Raw genomic sequence first — 20,667 nt, 5'->3', positions numbered from 1 at the left:
AGTCATGCCTCCAAGTCTGAGGAGACTTTTTTCCTCTTGGAGGATCAGGCTTCGGGAGAAGTCAGCGAGACATCCCACAGCCAAAGAGGGAGACAAGAGCCAAACCCAACTGCCATCCCATCCCTTCAAGCAGGAAGGAGGCATGCCTCACTCTTGGCTGGCTCCTACGGCAAGCCTGGGGTTGACACCCAATGTCCTTCAAGCCCTTAATCTAAACTCAGAAGAGGGAGCACTGAGGTAATGGGAAATTAGGCAGAAATAATATTTTTTTTAAAAAGATAAATTTAGGGTTTCTCATGCTAACATGCAAGAGACTATGTGCAAAACTTTAAGCAGCCATGGGTATGTGTCCACCAGTGAGCGTGTGTGTGGAAAGTTGTGGAAAGAGAGAAAAAGGTTAAGTCCTTTTGCAACTGCACCTAACAACTGTTGAGTGTTCTGTGTGTGTCGGAGGCTTTATATCCTTCATTTCACCTAATTCCAACCCTCCCGATAGTCCCATCCAGTTGGTGCCACTACCCTTACTTGACTGATGGTCAGGGAAGACACTGCCTACAGGAGACAGAGCAGGTCTTCCTGCAGCCAGAAGCCATGTTCTCTCCTCTCCGCTTTGCTGCCTTCCCACAAGTCTTCCCACCCAGACCCCTTCCTTCCCTTGAAGGGCTACAGCGGGTCCCATAAGAAGTCGAGCAGCCTCTCCACAGGTCACGGAAACTCCAAGAGCAAGGATGTGCTGATGCCCCTCCACCTCACCTCACAATATCAGATTATCAAAGGCCTATGCTTATGGGGTAGGGGGCCCATGGGGATATGTATCCTACACAAAAAACCTAATGCATTTCTTAGTACTCTCCTTTACAAAACCCTACAACCCTGTTGCAACGATGATAAGAGCATGCACAGCAGAGTGGAAAAAACTTGGATATCAGAGGGGTTCAAGTCCCAGCTCGGCCACATTCTAGCTGTGTGATCTTGGCCTTACTTTCCCTGATTCCTGAGTTCCTCATCTGTAAAATGGACCATACCAGCAATATCATAAAGTTCGTGTAAGAATTAGTCATCGTAAACACACACACACACACACACACACACACACACACGGTATTTTATGTCCGTACTCAGCGGCGATGGGCAGTGATGATCATAGCTGCTCTCTCGTCTATTCACAAAAGGAGTGGGAGGTAGAGAGAGTCTGTAACAAATGAGCCTACATCAAATATATTAAAATATTTTAACAAAGGAACTACCACGTTCCTGTGACTCATACAGATGAACCAAATTTCACAGAACCTATTAAAACTCACAAGATACGGGCGCCTGGGTGGCTCAGTCGTTAAGCGTCTGCCTTCGGCTCAGGTCATGATCCCAGTGTCCTGGGATCGAGCCCCGCATCGGGCTCCCTGCTCAGCGGGGAGTCTGCTTCTCCCCTCTACCCTTTCCTCCTGCTCATGCTTTCTCTCTCGCAAATAAATAAATAAAACCTTTAAAAAACAACCCTCACAAGATATGACCTAACTTCGAAAAGTAGTCGGCCACTGTTTAGTTTCAAGATGGAACCCCAAATCCAAGTTAGAGTGACATCTCATGGGAGAACACCAACTCTGTTAAAGGAAGAAAAAAATCAATTCCTTTACAAAGAACCGGAACAAACAGGTAATTAAGGTGAAACCCCAACTGCATCCTCTCCCTTCCAGCCTAGCAAATGAATCCCAGCAGCTTCTGGGTCAGAAAGCAAGAAACGAGCATGGCACCCAATTTTGACTCTCAGAAGCAAGGCTTTGCAGCAGCTGAGCCCGACGGGAAAGATTACAGAGGTGCTCCCAGGTGGCAATCGCTCTATCCGCATGTTTCTGAGCAACTGTGGCCTTAGGTCCCTGCGTGAGTCCCTGCCCGCCCCCCCAACCCGGGTGAGGTTCTCAGTACATCCCTGGGTGCTCTGTGGGAGGGATCCTGATGCCATGACTCTCCGTCACCACCTCTAATACCAGCACGGGTGTCCCAGGCTTCTTCCAAAACGGCTTCACGACTCTCCAAAAGCTCATGTCTCTGCGATGCGCCTGCAAATATGATCAAGGCTCCCTCTTAATGCAACTTTCCTGAGTGTGTTCCATCACTGCAGTTATCTATACTTTCAGTGGCAGGGCTGGGGGAGAACCAGAAGTAGTGGGAGATGGAGAGAGAAAATACACTGGGTCTGCATGTGCTAGGATCCAGGTCAGATCCTCAGCTGATCAAAGAAATGAATTCAAACCCTATATCCTATGTGTTAGGTCCTTAGGGGTTAAGGACCATTTCTTAGTTTAGTGCCCACGGCTCTAAGAACAGTGCCCCAAACACGGCAGACGCTAATAAACATTTGCTGAGTGTGTATGTTGCCTCTTTGGTGCTAAAGACCATTTTGAACTTTTAAGAAATCAAGATAAGAGACAGAATGTGTATGAGAGAGGAGAAGGGGAAAAAGAGCGTCCCTAAATTTGTTGACATTTCTTCACTCGGTAAAAATCACTTTGTCTGGATCTTAAAGGATAAACTTTAAGAGATGGCCCGGACTCTCCTTCCTTCTCTCTCCTAGATCTTCCCCCTTCAAGGAGACATTTGGAAAAAACAAAACATTTTTTTCTTTTTCAAGAAAAATAAATTACTTGTGGACTAGAGAGAAATGGAAAAGAAAATATTCTTTTTAAAATTCTTATGATACACAGCATGGCAATCCTTAACTTAGACCAAATAAGAGCGACAAAGACTTGGGCTCAGGGAAGGGATTGGAGGGAGCATCTAGCCATGCTGCCATCTCCCCAGCCCTGTGGTCAAAATCCACTGGTCACGCTCAGTTTTGATGGTATTTGGGTGGACTCCTTTTCCAGGAAATGAGTCTCCAGATTTTATTTGGCACGTGTGCACAGAAGAAGGACCTTTGGGGCCAGCCTAGCCCACAGCCCCTGCCCCCAGAGAAGCACCTGTCATCCACTTAATGGACCTCTGCCCCACTGTGCAAGCTCAAAAGCCTTGCCCCCAGCCTGCACCATCGGCTTAGCCGACTGGCCTGGTTCCAACCCCACCCCTGACCCAGGCCCCAAACTGAGCCAATGGTCTTCTTTCCTGGGAATCTGCAGTCAGGCAGGACCCTGTGGAGGTTAGGGTCCTGTGTGACTGCAGGCTTCATGGTCCGAAGGGCTTCCCACTTGGGCTTAATGCTCTGCGGTTATTGTTTCAATTCTTATTATCTTTGAACTTGTGTTTTGTAAGTGAAATTGGATAGGGCCATGGAGGACGTACCAAGTGCTTGGGACCTCAGCTCCCTTGTGGTCCTGCCTCCTACCACCCCCCCAGGAGGGGTATCCCACACTTGCTCCCCACCCCCTGGTGGCTGGCCCCGCTGCAGGGTCTCCCTCATCCTGCCCACCTCCCACTGTCCTCCTATTCCCCAGATGGTGAAAAGGGTCCTGTCGGTGGGGCCCAGGCACAGGTGCAGGGAGGGTAAGGTTGGGTGCATGCCCTGCAGCATCCCGGGGAGGGGCCTGGTGGCAGGCCTCCCCGCCCGGGGCTGGCAGAGGGGTGGCTCAGGTGCTGGTGGCTCGGGGGGGGGGCTCTTGGCCACCCCTGATCTGTGTACTGAGGGTGCCAATCTCTTGGGGGGTCACCTGTCCACCATGGGTTGCAGCTGCAGGCCCACAGGGAGGGGAGACTGATTTCCCCACGTTGGTCATGGCCAAATTTTTATTTTGCACTGGGCCCTATAAATTATGAAGCCCACCTTGTTGGCTGGTCACTTCACCTAAAGATGTGCCACCTGGACATCTGTGGAGCTTAAGGCTGCTGAGACCTAAAAGAGGCGGGGAGGAAAAAAAGAGAGAGAGAAGAACCACCCTTGAATCGGGCATCCATCACACGTGGTCTTTCTTTCTAGGCACCTGTTCTCCCTAGAACTCACGGCACAGCATTCCCAGCCCTTGACAAGTGCCTGACTTTGGAAGGTGCCGAGTACCTGCTCGCTGTGGGCAGTGGTGATGGAGCCGTGGGGGGCCAGAGCCGGAAAGAACCTGACTTTTCTCTGTTCCCACTCCCCGCCCCATGGCAGCAGCTGCCCCCCCTCCGCCCACCTCCCCAGGCCTAAGGCTTCAAGCTAAAAAAACACATGAAATAGCAGCTCCTAGGAAATGATTTGGGACTTGGAATGAGGCCCGTGGTTACTTAGTGCCTCGCCCCCACCCCGGAAATGAACTTAGCAGTGGAATACACAGCATTTCAATGAAGGGGCAGAGGAGCCTAAATGTGAGAAATAGCTGACATGTCTATTTTTTCTAAGACATCCAAAAAATAGGCTGCCCATAGAAAAGTGAGGTTCAGCTAGGAAAAATGCAAAAAACAAGGCTGTCTGGGGAAAGGCACCCAAACCACCCAACCTTGAGCGGGCAGGACAAATTCAGCTCATCCCACTGAGGTGATCACGGGAGGACAGGCAGGAAGAGGCAGTGGAGGTGAGGAGAAGGTGGGCTTGTCACCAGTGTGCACCTCCTGTCAGGCAGGCACCTCCCCGCCCCCACTGGAGGGTCTCAGGAGAACAGGGAACCCGTTAGGCTTGGGGGTGGGGAGGACACGGACCCCCACCTTCCCAGGGGAAAGAACTTTCCATATAGTGGGAATTTTGTAAATGTTAAGGCCACTGGCCACCCGCCTCTTCTACTGCTTTAGGAGTGACGATGATGATGATGATGGAAGGACAAGAGAGTTACTTACTGATTTTTACTCTTGTCAGGCACTGTATTAAACCCTCTGCATGCACTAGCTCATGATACCTTTGCCACAAACTGTGCCCATTTTACAGACAAAGAAATCGAGGCTCGGAGAAGCAACCAGCAAATGTGAGACCAGAACCGGCACCCGGGTTGGTCTGAATCTAAACCCAGGTCTTTCTCCCATTCTATGCCCCTGGTATATTTTAGCAATGATAATGAAAAATACAAAGACACAAATTACCGTATGTTGACTGTTCCCTCTGTACCAAGCGCTTTGCATATAGAACATCTCCTCTAGGAACCATAACAACCTTCTGAAGTAGGCATCATGATCACAACTAGCTTACCACTCAGAAAACTAGGCTCAGAGAGGTTAAGTGACATGCCTGCAGTCACCCAGCCAGTAAGGGTTCCAGCAAGGACCGGGATCCAGATGTACCTGGCAGAAGGGCTGGTGCTTTCAGCCGTCATGCTCTCCTGCCCTGTCACCTGGAAAGACTGCTTATGTCCTTGCCCACAGGGGAAAGTAAAGGGGATCCATTTCCAGTTCACACGAACTGGGAGCCGTTGGCTTAGCAATCTCGGGTGAGGTCACTCAGTTCCACCACAAAGCCTCCATCCATCCGGGTCATTCCTGCTGCCCGACCCTGCTACCAGCGTCCCAAATTCTGCCTCTCCAAAAATACTTTCTCTGGGCCTCCCTCTCTGCTATCTACTCACTGTCTAGCAAGGCAAACACCTGGCTCCCAAGCAGATTCCATTCCCAAACGAGACATTCTTTCCAACTCCCCTCTCTGCCTCCTGAGAGCTTGTGTTAACCAGCAATTCTACTTTCAGGCATGTTTCCAGTGATACCAAGGTCTACAAAGGTTCCTGGCGTTGGCACCCAGCCAGTGATGGAAATGGTGGGCCACCTCTTTTTTTCCCCTCTGCGACTTTGAAAGTTCAGTCGTCATCTCTAAGGATGTCTGCATTTCCTGTGAACCTGGATACCTTCCTAGATAAGCAACAAGAAGGCTCATAAACACGACTCACCCCCAAGCCCACAGAGTTCCTAATAAACCAGTTCTGGGGTGTGTGTGTGTGTGAGGGGGCATGAGGAGACCAGACGGAAATCCCCAGATGGAGTGTGAAGAAGATTTAAAACTTGTTACAAATGCTAATTCTTCATTTAGTACCGTTTCAGTGGTCATTAAGAGGGTGAACTGGGGCTTTTAACAAAGTTGTTTTAGGGGCGCCTGGGTGGCTCAGTCGGTTGAGCGTCTGCCTTCAGCTCAGGGCACGATCTCAGGGTCTGGGGATTGAGTCCCACATCAGGCTCCCTGCTCAGCGGGGAGCCTGCTTCTCCCTCTGCCCCTCCTCCTGCTTGTGCGCTCTCTCTCAAGTAAATAAATAAAATCTTTTTTTTAAAAAAGTTGTTTTACAAGGAAGCCTAAAAACAGTCCATGTCTGTTTCACTGGACACCAAAACAAATAAAATTTAAAAACACTGAAATTTCTTTTCCCTGGGGTTTTTCAGAGGATGTCATAAGGGCATCCTTTAACATTTAAAGTAGAACCCAGAAGATTTTTCTCCTTTGGCCAGATGGCCTGGGTTTGATACCTGCTCTCCCTTTCCCTAGCTGTGCGATCTTGGGTAACCTCCCTTCTCCGGACTTCAGCTGCAGTATCTGTAAAACGGTAAGAGCAAAATCTTCCTCATCAGCTGTCAGGAGGAATAAGTAACGTGGCCCAGGGAAAGGGCTTAGTGCGTTTCTCAGACTTGAGTGGGCATCAGAATCACGGACACTTTCTGATTCTCTGAGTCTGAGGTGGGGCCTGAAAACTTGCTTTTCCAACACGCTCACAGATGGCGATAAAGATGCCAGTCCAGGGACCACACTCCCGAGAGCCAGCAGCTTAAGACAGTGCCTGGTGCATAAATGCGACATAGTGTTAGCCGTCGGGGCGGTCATCGCTTTGGTCCTCCTTATAGATCTTTGCCAGCCTCAGAAAAAGTTGCCCTGTTGCTTTCCACGCCTAACAAGTATTTCTCAGCCCTTCCAACTCAGTCGTTATTCCTTGTGGGCCACTGAACTGCTGCACGTGTCCCCGTGTCTGAACACCGCGTGCGTTTCCAGCACCCCCTCCCCCCCCCACACACCTGCCGCCCTCCCTCCATCAGTGCCCTTGAGCCCGGCTGCTGCCGGCTCTACAGGAAATCACCCAATTTCATAAATAATGGTTTCCTGAACACACGTCTCGTGTGGAACGGGACCCTTACATGATATAAGGAGGAGTTCTGTTCCCGTAGAGCTAAGAAGGATTATAAAATCCCTAATTAATTACACCTCATCTGCGGGTGAGATACGTCCAGCATTTCGCCCCTATGTGTTCCTTCCTTCGCAACTGAATGTGCAGAACCCTAAGGCCAGTGAGGCTAAAGGCCTGCCATGTCGGCGTGCCCCTTGAGTTTCATCTTGATCTCAATTATATGAAGACTTATGGTTATCAGTTTCACCAGACCCATCCTTTCCACTCATCTTCATAAAATTTGAGAAAAGTCCAATAAAAATATTCAAATAATGGCACAGAATTATCCCACAAAGCTGCTAAAAGGTAACAGGGCGGGCTGTCGGGCGTCCCCCCACTGAGAGTAGCCTGAAACATCCAGGAGTCCTTCTCAAAGCCCCCAGACGGGTACCACCCCATTTTCTCCCCTCACAGCAGCCTAGGAAAGCTTCCAGCGCCGCCCCCCCCCAACGCCGCCCCACATATTTACAAACTCCACAATGCCTTTCTTCCAAGTATTGGCCAAATCTGAAACACAACCTGTAACAATGTTCTCACCTAAAGGCATCATCCCCTCCCCTCTTCCTTGTCTTTTCGCTGGAGCTCAGCTATTTCAACACCCCATCCCTTGCTACCCTCTGTCCACCTGATCATCTTTTTCTATTTGGGGAATCCCATCAGTTGGAGAAGACTTCCCAGGCTGACCAAAGAGGAGCTGAAACTTTTCTCCCCTATTCCATTTGGGTTTGGGGGAAAAAAAAATCACACACGAGTGATTTTCCCCATTCTTTATCATCTCTCCACCCAGCTAGCTGTGGATTCTAACCAGTCCCATCTTTGCCCCTACAAAATCTACTTATTCTGGGCCTCTCTGGAAGCCTTTACCATTCATTCGGGTTTTCAGTTAACACGACACAGTGTGGTATGCATCTATATCCCCGTTCTGCCTGCAATCTCCAACTCCACAGTGGCCGCGATGCTTCAATGTTTCCTTCTTTGGCTCTGCCATAAACCCTCAGTGAATCTTCCCTGATAATGAAGATCTAAGGAGGAAACTGGCCTCCTGGGACTCTCACAGATATGGGCAGTAGGGGGGAGGTCTTTATATCAAACGATACCAGGCCATCCATCACCTTTAGGCATTAGGGTGACTAAATTTCCCCCATTCCTAGGTACTATCTCATTCAGAGCCACTGATGATAGACAGTTTCTTTCTTTTTAAGATTTTATTTATTTATTTATTTGACACAGAGAGTCAGTGAGAGAGGGAACACAAGCAGGGGGAGTGGGAGAGGGAGAAGCAGGCTTCCTGCAGAGCAGGGAGCCTGATGCGGGGCTCGCTTGGGACCATGACCTGAGCTGAAGGCGGACGCTTAACGACTGAGCCATCCAGGCGCCCCAGAGTTTCTGTATCAAGCAAAACCAAAAGGAATTTAACTTTCTGGGCTTAGGGGAAAGCTTGCAGCAGCCACGGCAACGCCAGCAGATACAGGAACACAGAAAACGCTATCTGCAACCCCTCGCATCCCCATGCCCCGCACCACCAAGGTGGTTAAGTGCTAATTAGGTGATAGAAAAATGCACAGCATTTCATATCATTGGTTTCCAAACTTATAAGGAACGAATTATCCCACAGAGCTGTTTCCATGATACAAAGTTCCCCTGGGAAACCCCAACCCTCCTTCCAGGCGCAATGCAAAACAGAGGGAAAAAGAAAATACTGGAAATGTCAGATTTTGGGGGGGGTCAGTGTCTTCTGGAAATCTATCTGTGCTTCTGTGGCTCAGACGCCTGTCTCCTGTGTGTGTGTAGACACAAGATAAGTACTGTTTTTCCACCTGCTTCCCCTCTGCCTTCACCTCAGGTCATTTTCATTATTCTTCGCTGAAGATACTCTTTTGTGACTCTTTCTTTAAAGCTACAAAATGAGAATATTCACTTTCAGAAGCAGCGTCACAAAGAAGGCTTTGTAAGTAGAGATGTCTGGGTTGGGGGTCTGGGTCCCAGGAGATGGGAGTCCATTGCTGAATGCAGATGCCCAGGAGGAGGCCATCTGATCCTCCACATAGAGAAGCCCAGTACCCAAGGAGCCCATTCATCATCTTCACCAACAGCCACATCCATGGTGTTGGGGTCCTCCCTGTCCACCCCTGGGTTCTGTTCCTTATTCGTCCCCAGACCTTCTGCCCTCCTCCTTGCTGGAGGAATGTTCTTCCTGGAGCCCATTCAGACTTTCCATCTGCCAGTGAATTGTGAAGGCTGGCCTCTAGAACCCTCCCTCCTGGATGCCCCTCCTCCCCTCCATCCTCCCTCATGGAGAGTTCTACTTGGCGTGGCTTTGGGACCAGCCCATTTTCAAGAGGTGCCTAGCACGGGGCTCTCCAAACCCGATTCTCTCTTGAACCACCTTCAGCATTTGGCCATAGCCGGGACCGCCTAAACTGTTACTCTTTGTAGACTATTTTTCTTAAATCCATCTGCTTTTAAAACATACATATGTCTAAAAATGAAACTATAGTAACATCAGGTGCCATAAATAGAATGTAACTCAACCCTCAACTCAATGCAAAAAAAAAAAAAAAGTTATGAAATCCTAATTAGTGTCCCTAGCTGAAGGCTCTACAGTTGAGGTCTGCTCTGTCTTCCTGAAACACGATCGCCAAGTCCCGCAGAAGTGTCAAAGACACTGGTGCAAACCAAGACACTCTCTGGCACAATCAGCAGCGCTAAAGGAAAGAGAAGGGAAATAATTTCCAGCCCCGAAGGTGAATGTTATTTAACGCCCCTGCCTCTACCACCTAAAATCATCTATCTCCCTCTCCCCCAAGACACTTTACTGAGCGTCTATTCTATGCCAGGTACCTTCCAGGGACTGGGGAACCAGACACCTTTTTTAAAAAGGGCTCTGCTCCTTACATGAGACTTAAGACCTACATTTAAGCGGACAGCTCGACAGCATCCAGGCTAGCTCTCTCTCCCATCTAGCACCTTACACTAAGGAAAAACCCAGATTCAAAACTGTGAAAACCAGTTCCTACCCCACACTCTGAGACTCACTATTCACCAAGCAGTTTGTCTGATTAAGCTCTCGATAGAAAAAAAAAAAAAAATGACGTGTGGTTATTAGTTAAGTGTTTGGCATAATTGTAAGCAGCATTAACCGCCCCCAAAAACCTCAGGGCTTCCCAGATAAACAAGTCCCCACCCAAATGCCCTTCCCCACCTGTCCTAGGGGTAAGCCCCCCTTGCCAAAAGACAACTGACATTTAAAACCCGATTGAAACCACACCAAACTGTCTATTTTAAATGTCAACGAGGAAGGCAGCCGGCTGGGCAGGTTCCTCCAGGACTGATTGAAAAACCACTTCTCTGGGGTTGGACTTAAAAATCAATCCCTACAGACAGCAAGAGGAGAGGCTGAAGACAAGACTGACCTTTGAGTCAAGGGCAACAGAGATGATTCCCATTTGTAACTAATTACCTCTTTCTTAATCCTTACGTTTGTCTCTCCCTGGACCGGGGCCTTCTTTTGAGCAGCTGAGACATCTGAGCCAATTGAATTCCAGGCTTCCGTTGAGTCTTGCTTTGTCCAAATTTATAGTGGCCATTTTCTGCTCTGTGCATGTGCGTACATGCATGTGCATGCACACGTGTGTGTGTGTGTGTGTGTGTGTGTATGTGTGTTTTAAAGGACTGACATCTGTCATTCTTTAAAAGTGCACATAAGGGGCGCCTGGGTGGCTCAGGAGGTTAGGCGTCTGCCTTCGGCTCAGGTCGTGATCCCAGGGTCCTGGGATGGAGCCCCGCATCAGGCTCCCTGCTCAGCAGGGAGCCTGCTTCTCCCTCCCCCTCCCCCTGCTGCTTTCCTGCTTGTGTGCTCTCTCTGTCAAATAAATAAATAAAAAATCTTAAAAAAAAAGTGCACATAAAAGTTTAAGCTTCCTGAATCTTGGTAAAAAAAAAAAAAAAAAGAATGCCTGTGTTGTTTTTAAGACCTAAAAACTCTTTAAACGGTCCTAAAAGTATGTTCTCCTTGGATATGGAATAACATCACCAACCTGAAACCAAGATGTTTTCTGTTTTTATGTTACTTTCCCATTAAAAGGGATGGATGACACCTTAGAATAACAAATATGCACACATATAAATTGAATGACCACATTACTCTGTCTTCCTCTGTGCTCGTCACTGTTCTTGACACTTAGCAAATAATAATCTAGTCAGTTAGTCCTCACAACAACCTTGTAAGGTTTGGTCCTATTACCCTTGTTTTTCTAGAACAGAAAACTAAAACACAGAGAGGTAAAGCAAATTGCTCAGGGTCACACAGCTAGTACGTGGCTATGCTGGGCACTGAACCCAGGTAGTCTGGCTCTAGGGGGCATGATCTTGACCACTCCCCCACTCTGTCCCCCCACTTCCCTCCCCACACACTATGTGCTGAGTACTTTACGGATGTCATTTCATGTAAACCATACAATGACCTCTAAGGTAGGTCATATTTTTATTCCCATTTTACAGATGGGGAAAACAAGGCATTTTGCCCAAGACCACTCAACTAATAAGTGAAAAGCAGGAACTCTGACTTCACCGAAGTGTCACCCAGAGAGTTACTCAGTCAAACAACACGTCCCCATGCCCTCCCCATCCCCATGTGCCTGTGGTTAGAATCAGGAAAACAACCTGTATCAGTGGATTAGAGACCATCCTCTAAGTGAGACTGGAACCTTGAGTTCAATAGCCCCATAACAACAGGGTTTGGGCAGGAGGGACGTCAGATCCCCCGATCCAATCATCTTTAACAGGACAGACTGGGAGGCTTAGCGACCAGAAACAACTTGGCTGAAGGGTACCTATAGTTACAGTGATTTAGATGCCATCCATGGGGGTGGGAGGGAAGGTCACTAAAGCAGCAATTCTCAAAGTGTGGTTTGGGGTCCCATGAGAGATCCTTAGACCTTTTCCACATGGTCAAAACTATTTCCTCAGTAACCCGAAACCACAATTTGCCCTTTTCCTTGCATCCTCCATGGGTGTACCATGCAATTTTCCAGAACTACATGATGTGCAGTACCGCAACAGACTGAATGAGAAACAGATATGAGGATACAGCTACCTCCTCTGGAGCCAGACGGTGCAGAGATTTGCAAGCATAAAACAATGCCGCTCTTCTGTTTTGTTTTGTTTTGTTTTTTATTCTAAAAAAAGCCATCTTTCATGAAAATGCTGCTTAGGCTAATGTGTAATAGGTTTATTACTTAAATGAATTAAATATCTTAAAGTTTCTTGGGTTTCATTTCCAATATGGTGAAAACGGAGATAACCCAAATAAGTGGTCATTTTTAAGAGCATAAAGGAGTCCTGAGACTAAAAAAGCCTGAGAACTGCTGCCCAAGATCATCATCTCCATAAAAGGAGGGACCACACTGGCCCTGCCTGTATCAGGGACTCGGTGTCTGTAATTTTGGATGTTGAAGGAATGGTACATGCATCCACATACACTATAATGGCAGATACTCAGACCCACGCAGCTTACCTGGAAATAGTCTGTAATGAAGGATCCAAGCTCACTCTTCAGCAGCCTCCTGGGGAGAGAGAAATACCGTCAAGCAGCCCTTGATGGTACAGCCCCTGGTGTCCAGTTCATAGACACATGACAACGATGGAGTGCTCGCCAGTGGTATAGGGGCCAAGGCCAGGTCTAAGAAGGGAGTGTGCTAGGCTCGAGTAATACCTCTGCACAAGAGTTATTAGGGAATTCAGGCAATGGAAATCCTACGGGGGATCCAGGCAGCCACAGAAGATTCTTTTTTTTTTTTTAGAGAGAGAGAGAAAGAGAGAGAGCAGGGGGAGGGACAGAGAGGGAGAGAGAGAATCCTATGCAGGCTCCACACCCAGCACAGAGCCCAACACGGGGCTCGATCTCACGACCCTGAGATCATGACCCAACCACAGGAGATTCCAATAGTGTTGGTAGAGGCAAGCCAAGGCACCTGGCTTCATGCGAAGGAAAAAAAAAAAAAGCAAAGAGGAGAAAGACTACAATTTTGGAATCCTCCATATTGGCAGACTTTATGGTTTAAAACACATGTATGGTTTGCCATACATTCTTCAACCCAAGACTGTGAAGTATGGGTGAGAGGAGAGTAATCATTATCCCTCCTATGCAGATAAAGAAACGGAGGCTAAGAGAGGTCCTCGGAATAAGTCAGTGGCAGAGTTAAGATTCAAACCCAGGTCTTCTGCAAATTCAACATCTTTCCCCATAATCCCACCCTGTCTCTCCTCCAAATCCACCAGGACATTCAACTTGGTGCCATGGTTGGGCCGGTCTTGCCGCCCATCCCCGAGGGACTGAGGAAGCCTCCAAAGGGGGCAACAACTGAGAAAAGAGATTTTACTCAACCAGCCACAAACATTTATTGAGCTGTCCTTCATGTGCCAGACATTGTGCCAGCACCAAGTATGCAGAAGTGAACAAACAGAGGAGGTCTCAGGGCTGCGGATCAAGAACATGCTCATAAAGACACTTGCAAGATGATTTCAGAGTCTCGAGAGCTCAAAAGAATTTTAAAAAAATAGAGGTATTGGCACCAGACCCCCTTCTCCCTCTGACAAACCATGGGACTGGCCCCATTGCTATGGCTCCCAGAGCCGGTGAGTTCCCTGGGGGGTACACTCTTCACCACTTCAAATGAGTTCACTGACCCATCCCACCAGTCATGGTCATGAAGGGGCAAATGCTCAGGCTTCTGACAACACCTGCTGCTCTCCACTCCCCCCCACAAGAATGTGTTCCTCACATGTCGCTGGAGGAGAAACAGGAAGTTACAGCAAGGTATCATTAGGTGCAGACCATAGACGCAACAGGATTGCCAAAGAAAAAGAGGGAGACCTCCATGATCTAAATTCTCATATCAGAAAGACCCCTGGGAAGCTGCAAACACATGCTGAGCTAGGAAAATACCTTCCTTTTCCCATGACCGACAATGTGCGTGTGGTGGATACTGCATTTTGAAATCCAGTATCACGGCGGGCTCCTGGAAGGCCACCCCACAAACACAACCCAGCAGCTCTCCCAGATGTGGGCAGGTCTGACAAGAGGCGGGGGAACCTTCATCAATCAGCAGGTCACCGGCCGGTCGCTCATCATTGCTCTGGGAGGCTAGAGGCGTCTCTCAGGCAGAAACAGAAACCTAGGCGGCAGCCCCAGGTGGAGGCTTTCAAACAGGAAGAGTCAGGGAGGCTGTTTCTGACTGCTAGAGGGGAGGTACCCCCGAGCAAGGTCTTCATGGCCACTGGGAAGCCTCGGAACCATAGGTGAAGAAGCCAAGCTTCCTCAAAAGGTGGAAAAACAAGTCCTAATAATAACGGGTTACCCCAAACAGAGTTTCCCAAGCACTTCTTGGGTACTCATGATGCTGAGGGATGGACACAGCTCTGAGACCAAGGAATGGGTTATGGAATTGGTGTCCCTGAGGAATCCATGCTGGGAAACTGTGCTCATGAAGATGCTTCGGGTAAAGTGCAAGGAGAAAGAGGTCCATGGGAAGGGTAGTCCTTCAAGGTCAACTGCTATGGGAAACCCTCCCGGAGCACAGTGGAGGAGGGATCCATGTAAATGTGAGCATCGTTAATTGAGGCTGGACGTGGTTAACAGGTGATTACTGCCCAGGGACTTTTCAGGGCAGGACTTGGGAGCATCACCACGCTACCCAACTGAGGAATCCGAGAAGCATGGTCCCCGACCGATCAGGGGAGGCAGAAAGGCTGCAGCTCACAGTGAGGGGGAGGTACAGCACCTTCCGGTCCTGCCAGGGCTGCCACCAGCTGTGGCCATGGCCAGAATTCTGCAGAGCATTACGGGGAGACAAAGCTTGCGGGAGAAACCGGCTGATAAAGGAGCAGAGGCTAAGGAGGGAACTTGACACAGCCGCCAAGACAAAGGCGCAGCAGAAAGACTGAAGCTTCTAGGGCTGAAGCTAGAAGCAGCCATACCAGGAGCAGCGAGATGGTGATGGAGAAGAATGAGCAGCGGAAGGCAAGGAGATGCTTCTATCACACTGAGAACTCAGATCCTCGGTCCCTTACTGAGGAGGAACCAGACACAGGAATCTGCACAACGATCCGCTCTCTATACTTTCAACCTAATTAATGGACTATTTCTGACCGGGTATAGTAAGAGAACCAGACATATGTCCCTTCCTCAATCCTGAGTTCAAAACCCTGTCCGCCAGGTCTTGTTTATACAGACTTAGCCAAACAGAATAGACCCCATCAGATCAGTTAAGTCAATATTCTGTTGTCCTGGGGGCGAAGGGTGCCAATCACTAAGTGGTTCTGTCCCTTACAAAACTTGTCCTACTTCGGAGCATGTTATGTGTTAGACAAGGTCACTGCATATATGTACGGAGTTTTTGTAGCAGCAAAATAAAGGAATCAACACAAATGGGCACCAATAAAGTACTCGTAAAAACTGTTTCATTCTTACAATGGAATTTTATGCAATTGTTAAAAAAGAGAGAGAAGAATTCTAATGGTACATAAAGATCTAGGTTATATTAAGTCTTAAACAATGCAAGATGCTGAACAGTGTGTACAATATGCTACCTTGTGAAAAAATAAGAGAAAAATAAGAATATGTATTTTTATTTACAGAATACCAATTAACTCAGTTGTCACATCTGTTCTTTGAACTTAACTGCTCTGGAACAGCAATGTGATTTGGTTTCCAACAGGCCCTTTGAACTGAAATAGATAGCACCTTGATTTTCAAGCAGGCGAAGCACGTATGCATTTTAAAAATTACATATAAATGCACTGGGCTTTGTCCCCTCCTATCCATCTCCCCAAGTAAGGAGCTGGAGAAAGTTGAAGCTGTTGCTGGAAATTAAGTAGGGCAACAAAACACTTTAGCAAACTTTATTCCCGGAAGTTAGGAGGAGATACAGACCCCAGTCTGTGGACCTCCTACAAATTGCTGAGTGTCCCCGGCTGCTTTTCCATATATATGTTCCTTCCATATGCATAAAGAAGGTCTGGAAGAATGTCTGATAAACTGCTGTTATAATAATTCTCTTGGGGGGGTATTGAATGAGAACTGGGTTCCTGGGGTACAAGAGAGGGAGATTCTTTATGGTATAACTTACTATATATTTAAAATTTTTGTACCCTGTGAATCCTATAAAAAAACATTAAAAAATTTTTTTAAATTTAATTAACAAGAATCACCACCAGGGTTACCACCGAATGGCTTGCAGCCGAGAAGAAATTCTGGGAGGGAGTTCCCATCAAGGTTGCAATGTCAGGAAGCAGGTGCTCCCAGGGATCGAAGAATCCCACAAGGCCAGAGAACCTGCCAATCCAAACCCAAACTCAGCCTGGCAGCCTGAGAATTCAACCCAGAGAGAAAAGTGGGGAGGAGGCCAGAGCTGGCCCAACCATCGGAGAGCAGACTGCCGCTGAGTCATACTGCAAAATCTCCAACCGGTTTCTATACTCGGTGTTTATCCTGCTTGCACTTGGTTTACAAGGAAAGAGTACTTCTGAAAAACATGATCTTAGCTGAGCTGAGAGAAAGAGGGATTTTCCACCCCTCTGTCTTAATACACCATCTCCAGGGGGATCTCGGCAGGAGCTTCCCTCCAGAGAAGGAACAGAGATCCACAAATTCACTCGCCAAATCACAGCCATTTTCTGAACACCTGCTCTGTGTCAGACATGGTGCTAGCTGCTAGGAGAAGGGATGAATGGAGCTTGGACAGGGATTTCTTCCCACCGGGGCCACGGTCTCGGCAGGCACAGTAGCACCATCGTCCCCCAAAACAGAGAGTACAAGTGTCAAGGGGTTAGAGAGGCACAAACCTAAACTCAGAGGTCAATTCACCCTTTAACCTTCCTCACTAGCTTTGCCAGTTTAGTTTGCAAAGCACAAGAAAGGAGAGCAAAGCAGGAGGAATGACAACGGAATTAATGAGCCTATGGTTTGTGGTTCCCTAGATGCAAAAGAGATGAAAACTCTCATCGCCGATCCCTAGGATGCGTGTTCTGGCTAAGACACGGGGGCTGAGAACCTGGCAGCCCCCTTCCACTTTCTCCACCCTCTCCTAGGGTGTTTTCCCTGAAAACAGGAATGTAATTCCTTGCTGGAACAAATAAATAAAAATAAGGCATAAGAAATAAATTGCTTCTAGGATGGAGCTGGATGATTTCCCACCCCCCAAATGAAGTTTACTAAGCACTTACTAGGTGCCAGGCACTGCAGTCCACAACATACACAACACCTGTTTCCTCTCTTAAGCCAAAAACAAAGCCATAAGGTCGTAGTAATATCTCCGCTTTTTAAACACAAGGAAAACGACCCTCAGAGGTCAGTACGGAGGGCGTGCAGTAAGTACAGGACAGAGATGAGAGAGGCCTCATGGAGCGTGAGGACCTGGACTGAAGCCTGTTGTCAGCGATCACCTTTGCAAGTTAACATCACTGGTCAGTCCCTTGTACCCGTTCCCCAGCCAGAGTTCAGGGGTAACAAGGATACTACTCTGCGGATTACCGCAAGGGTTAAAGAGTTCATCCTGGACCAGTTAGTTCCCAGAACAGGCCTGGCGTGCCAAAGGCTGGGCAGGTGCATGCTGCCCAGGGTTGCAGACCCGGACACCCACACTCCCAAGAACTTGATCCAACGGCTTCTCAGCATCTTAAAAGTACAGTTGGACCAGCCCATTCCCAAGCCTGGCATGAGGGACCCAGGTGAAACTCACGAAGGGGGCCGGACACTAGGGCCAGACCTCACTGAATGAACAAAGGGTAACAAAGGTTGGATGGCGGGGCCAAACTTGGGGGGAAAATGAGGCTTGACTAAGATGGAAGTGACGTCCCAGCTTACGGGGCTCTGGCTTTGCCTGTGTCACATATGTGGCTTCCAGGCACACAGAATCCTGCTGCTAACCACCACCACCAGCAGCCACAGAGCTGGAAGGAAGTGGGGACCTGGGAGTAATGGCAAAGGAACGCTCATGTGGATCCAACCCAAAAGGGAAACGGGGCACGAAGTTCAGTCAGAAGCCAGAAAGGCCACAATAGGGAGAAAAATGGGGAACCACTCAATGGCCTGTATTATGTCACCCCCTTCTCCCCGCCTAAGGCTAGACACCACCCCAGATGACACGGTTTCCTGTTATTACACAGACCCGCCAACCCGCCCCGCACTGTCTTGTCAACTCAACTTCCCACTTCTGTGGGCTTGAAGAGTAAACAAGGCTGGGCCGGAGCCGGATCCTGGCTGGTGGAGAGGTACGAGGACCCCACGGGGGCAGGCGGCGCAGGAGCGGCCCAGAGGATGGAGAGAAACCACCTCGGGTACGAGCCACCACGTCCTTGGCACAAGGGAAAGACCCAGAGCAGCAAAACCTCAGGGGAGGAGGCAGCAGTTTGGAGACAGGAGTCACGGGGCTCATGGCTCCCCAGCATCTGTCAGGACAGCCAGATGAGCTGTTCAATATTTCCACGTCATCTGGCTACTAGGGGCTGCCCCAAGTACTTAGGCCCTCCAACCTGGCTCTTTAGCAGGATCCAACCCGACCTCCTCATGATCCAGGCCCTGTTCCTGATACTGTAGCTGGTTAGTACCCCCCAACCTGACTGCTAACTCCCCCAAAGATCACCTCCCTCATTTCTGCAACAGGACATATTTTAAGGAGGTAGCCTCTTTATGCACTGACATGCAAATGCCCCTTTCCTCCTTGGGTCCATTTTATTAGGGCCCACTGGAGGGGGTGTCCATGACTCAGGTAAAATGTGAAGACTCCCATACCTCTTGGTTTCCTGCACCCTAGTGGCTGGCAGTGGGGACAGTAGAAAAAGATGGAGGCCACCAACAAAGAGCTTCCGTTGGCCTTCCTTTTTCTTCTTTATTTTTTAAGATTTTATTTTTGTGTAATCTCTACACCCAAGATGGGGCTTGAACTTACAACCCTGAGATCAAGAGTTGCACACTCTACGGACTGAGCTAGCTAATCATGTCACCTGCACGATGCTCGGCAATTGGCACGCAGCATTGCTCATTCTCCAATGCCTCTGTGGTAGGAATTTATCCTCCTCTTGCAGATGGGGAGGCTGATGCTCAGAGTCTTGCCCGGGGCCATATAGGTAAATCCTCACCCCAAATGAGGCCGACCTCAAAGTCAGCCCATGGTACCCCGCATGCTCACAGGGGCAGGTGGGTAAGGTGGGTGAGGGACGCGGGCGGGCATGAACAGCGGGGGCTGCAGCGTGCTCCTCGAAAGCCAGCAGCCAGGCCTTGGCTCCCCCTGACCACTCCCAGGCCAGACTACATGTCCAGTGTTACCTGATGTGAACTTTCCAGAGAGGCCTGAATTTTTAGGGGAGATACCCACATTTCTAAACACCATAAGGGCCAACCACCACCACATGGGCCAGCCCCAGAGGTTTCCGATTTGTCACTTCCCTCTCACCACTCTTCCCGCCCCCAAAGTCAAGTGTGTTTATCAACCAGAGCAGACACAGGGACAACACATATACTCCGGCAGAGCCACCGGAGCCGAAAAGAGACTCCACTTTAAGCCCTCCCAAAGCAGGGTGCTCAGAAGACAATGCCCAGCCTACCGCAGGATCTGGTAACGAATCTATGCCCGGGGACGTCAGGCCTTGGTCTGGACAGTGCGGGCTCTGCGTGCCTCTTGCGGCCTGCTTACTAGGTGTTTAAGAACACGGGGGGCTCGGGTTCAAATCCCAGCATGGCTACGGACCAGCTATGCGACTCTGGGCAAGGTGTCCCAGCTCGCTGCACCTCTGTAAGACAGGGTCACAGTACCCGCCTCATAGAGCTGTGGTGAGTTTTAGAAGAACAGACATATTTAAAGCACGCAGTATCGAGCCTGGCACATGCTAAACACTACACAAATGTCTGCTATCAGCATCACCTCAGGGAGCCTCGCCTCAGACTCTGCCAGCCTGTGGGCCTCATCCAGACTCTGCTCCTTCCCAGCTCTCCCAGCCCCCACCCCGCCCCCCCGGCGGCTGCGGGTCCCACGACCCTCAACAGACTCCCTCACAGAGATGGGAAAACCTGAGGTGCATTTCCCTTTGGGGGTGAGGGGGCTTAGGCAGCCCAAATGACTCAGAAGGAGGGCGTTTCAACTCAGACCCGTCAAAGATCAAGCACAGTTCTTGGAACCTCCTCTTTCCTTGAAAATCTCTGGGGTTTCCTCCACGCCACCTCCCTCCCAACAAGAACAGAAGCAGGGTGGTTGGAGAGAGAAGGAAAAAGTGAGTTTCCTGCCTCAGGCCTGCTGCAGATAACTCATCTCTGGCTTCCGGAAACCTCGCCTCTGAGCATTCATTTCTGCAGAGGAAAAAAAATCCTGGGGAGGAGCAGGGGTGGGGGGGGGGCATGGAGACAATAGTAACAAGGAGGTTATATCCTCAGTTGCCCTTTCCGCCTGACCCTTACCTGCTCATCCTCCAGATTTCACCTTCCCCCAAATAATTACGAGCCCATCCTCTGCACTCCCTGGCACTCTGGATTCTGCTAGCACCCCACTTGAGACATGGTATCACCACCGCCTGTGCAGGGCCCCGCTCTCACTCTGCAGGCAGCTCCCCAAGAGCTAGAACCACCTATTTCAACAGCCTCCCCCAA

General features: G+C 49.2%; 1 protein-coding gene across 9 annotated transcripts in view; it reads right to left on the bottom strand.

The window, feature by feature from the left end:
- Window positions 1-20,667, bottom strand: part of PRR5L (proline rich 5 like) — a 148,509-nt gene that overhangs the window by 27,813 nt on the left and 100,029 nt on the right. For 8 of the 9 annotated variants that reach the window (XM_027578562.1, XM_027578555.2, XM_027578558.1 and 5 more), the window contains one exon: window positions 12,544-12,592. The exons of the other annotated variant lie outside the window; for it this stretch is intronic. In XM_027578562.1, coding sequence (XP_027434363.1) covers window positions 12,544-12,592 — 49 coding nt within the window. The remainder of the gene's footprint in view (window positions 1-12,543; window positions 12,593-20,667) is intronic. 9 annotated transcript variants of the gene reach the window in all.

This window comes from Zalophus californianus, chromosome 11, assembly GCF_009762305.2.
Source record: "Zalophus californianus isolate mZalCal1 chromosome 11, mZalCal1.pri.v2, whole genome shotgun sequence".
NCBI lineage: Eukaryota > Metazoa > Chordata > Mammalia > Carnivora > Otariidae > Zalophus > Zalophus californianus.
This window is presented reverse-complemented; position numbering and strand designations above follow the sequence as displayed.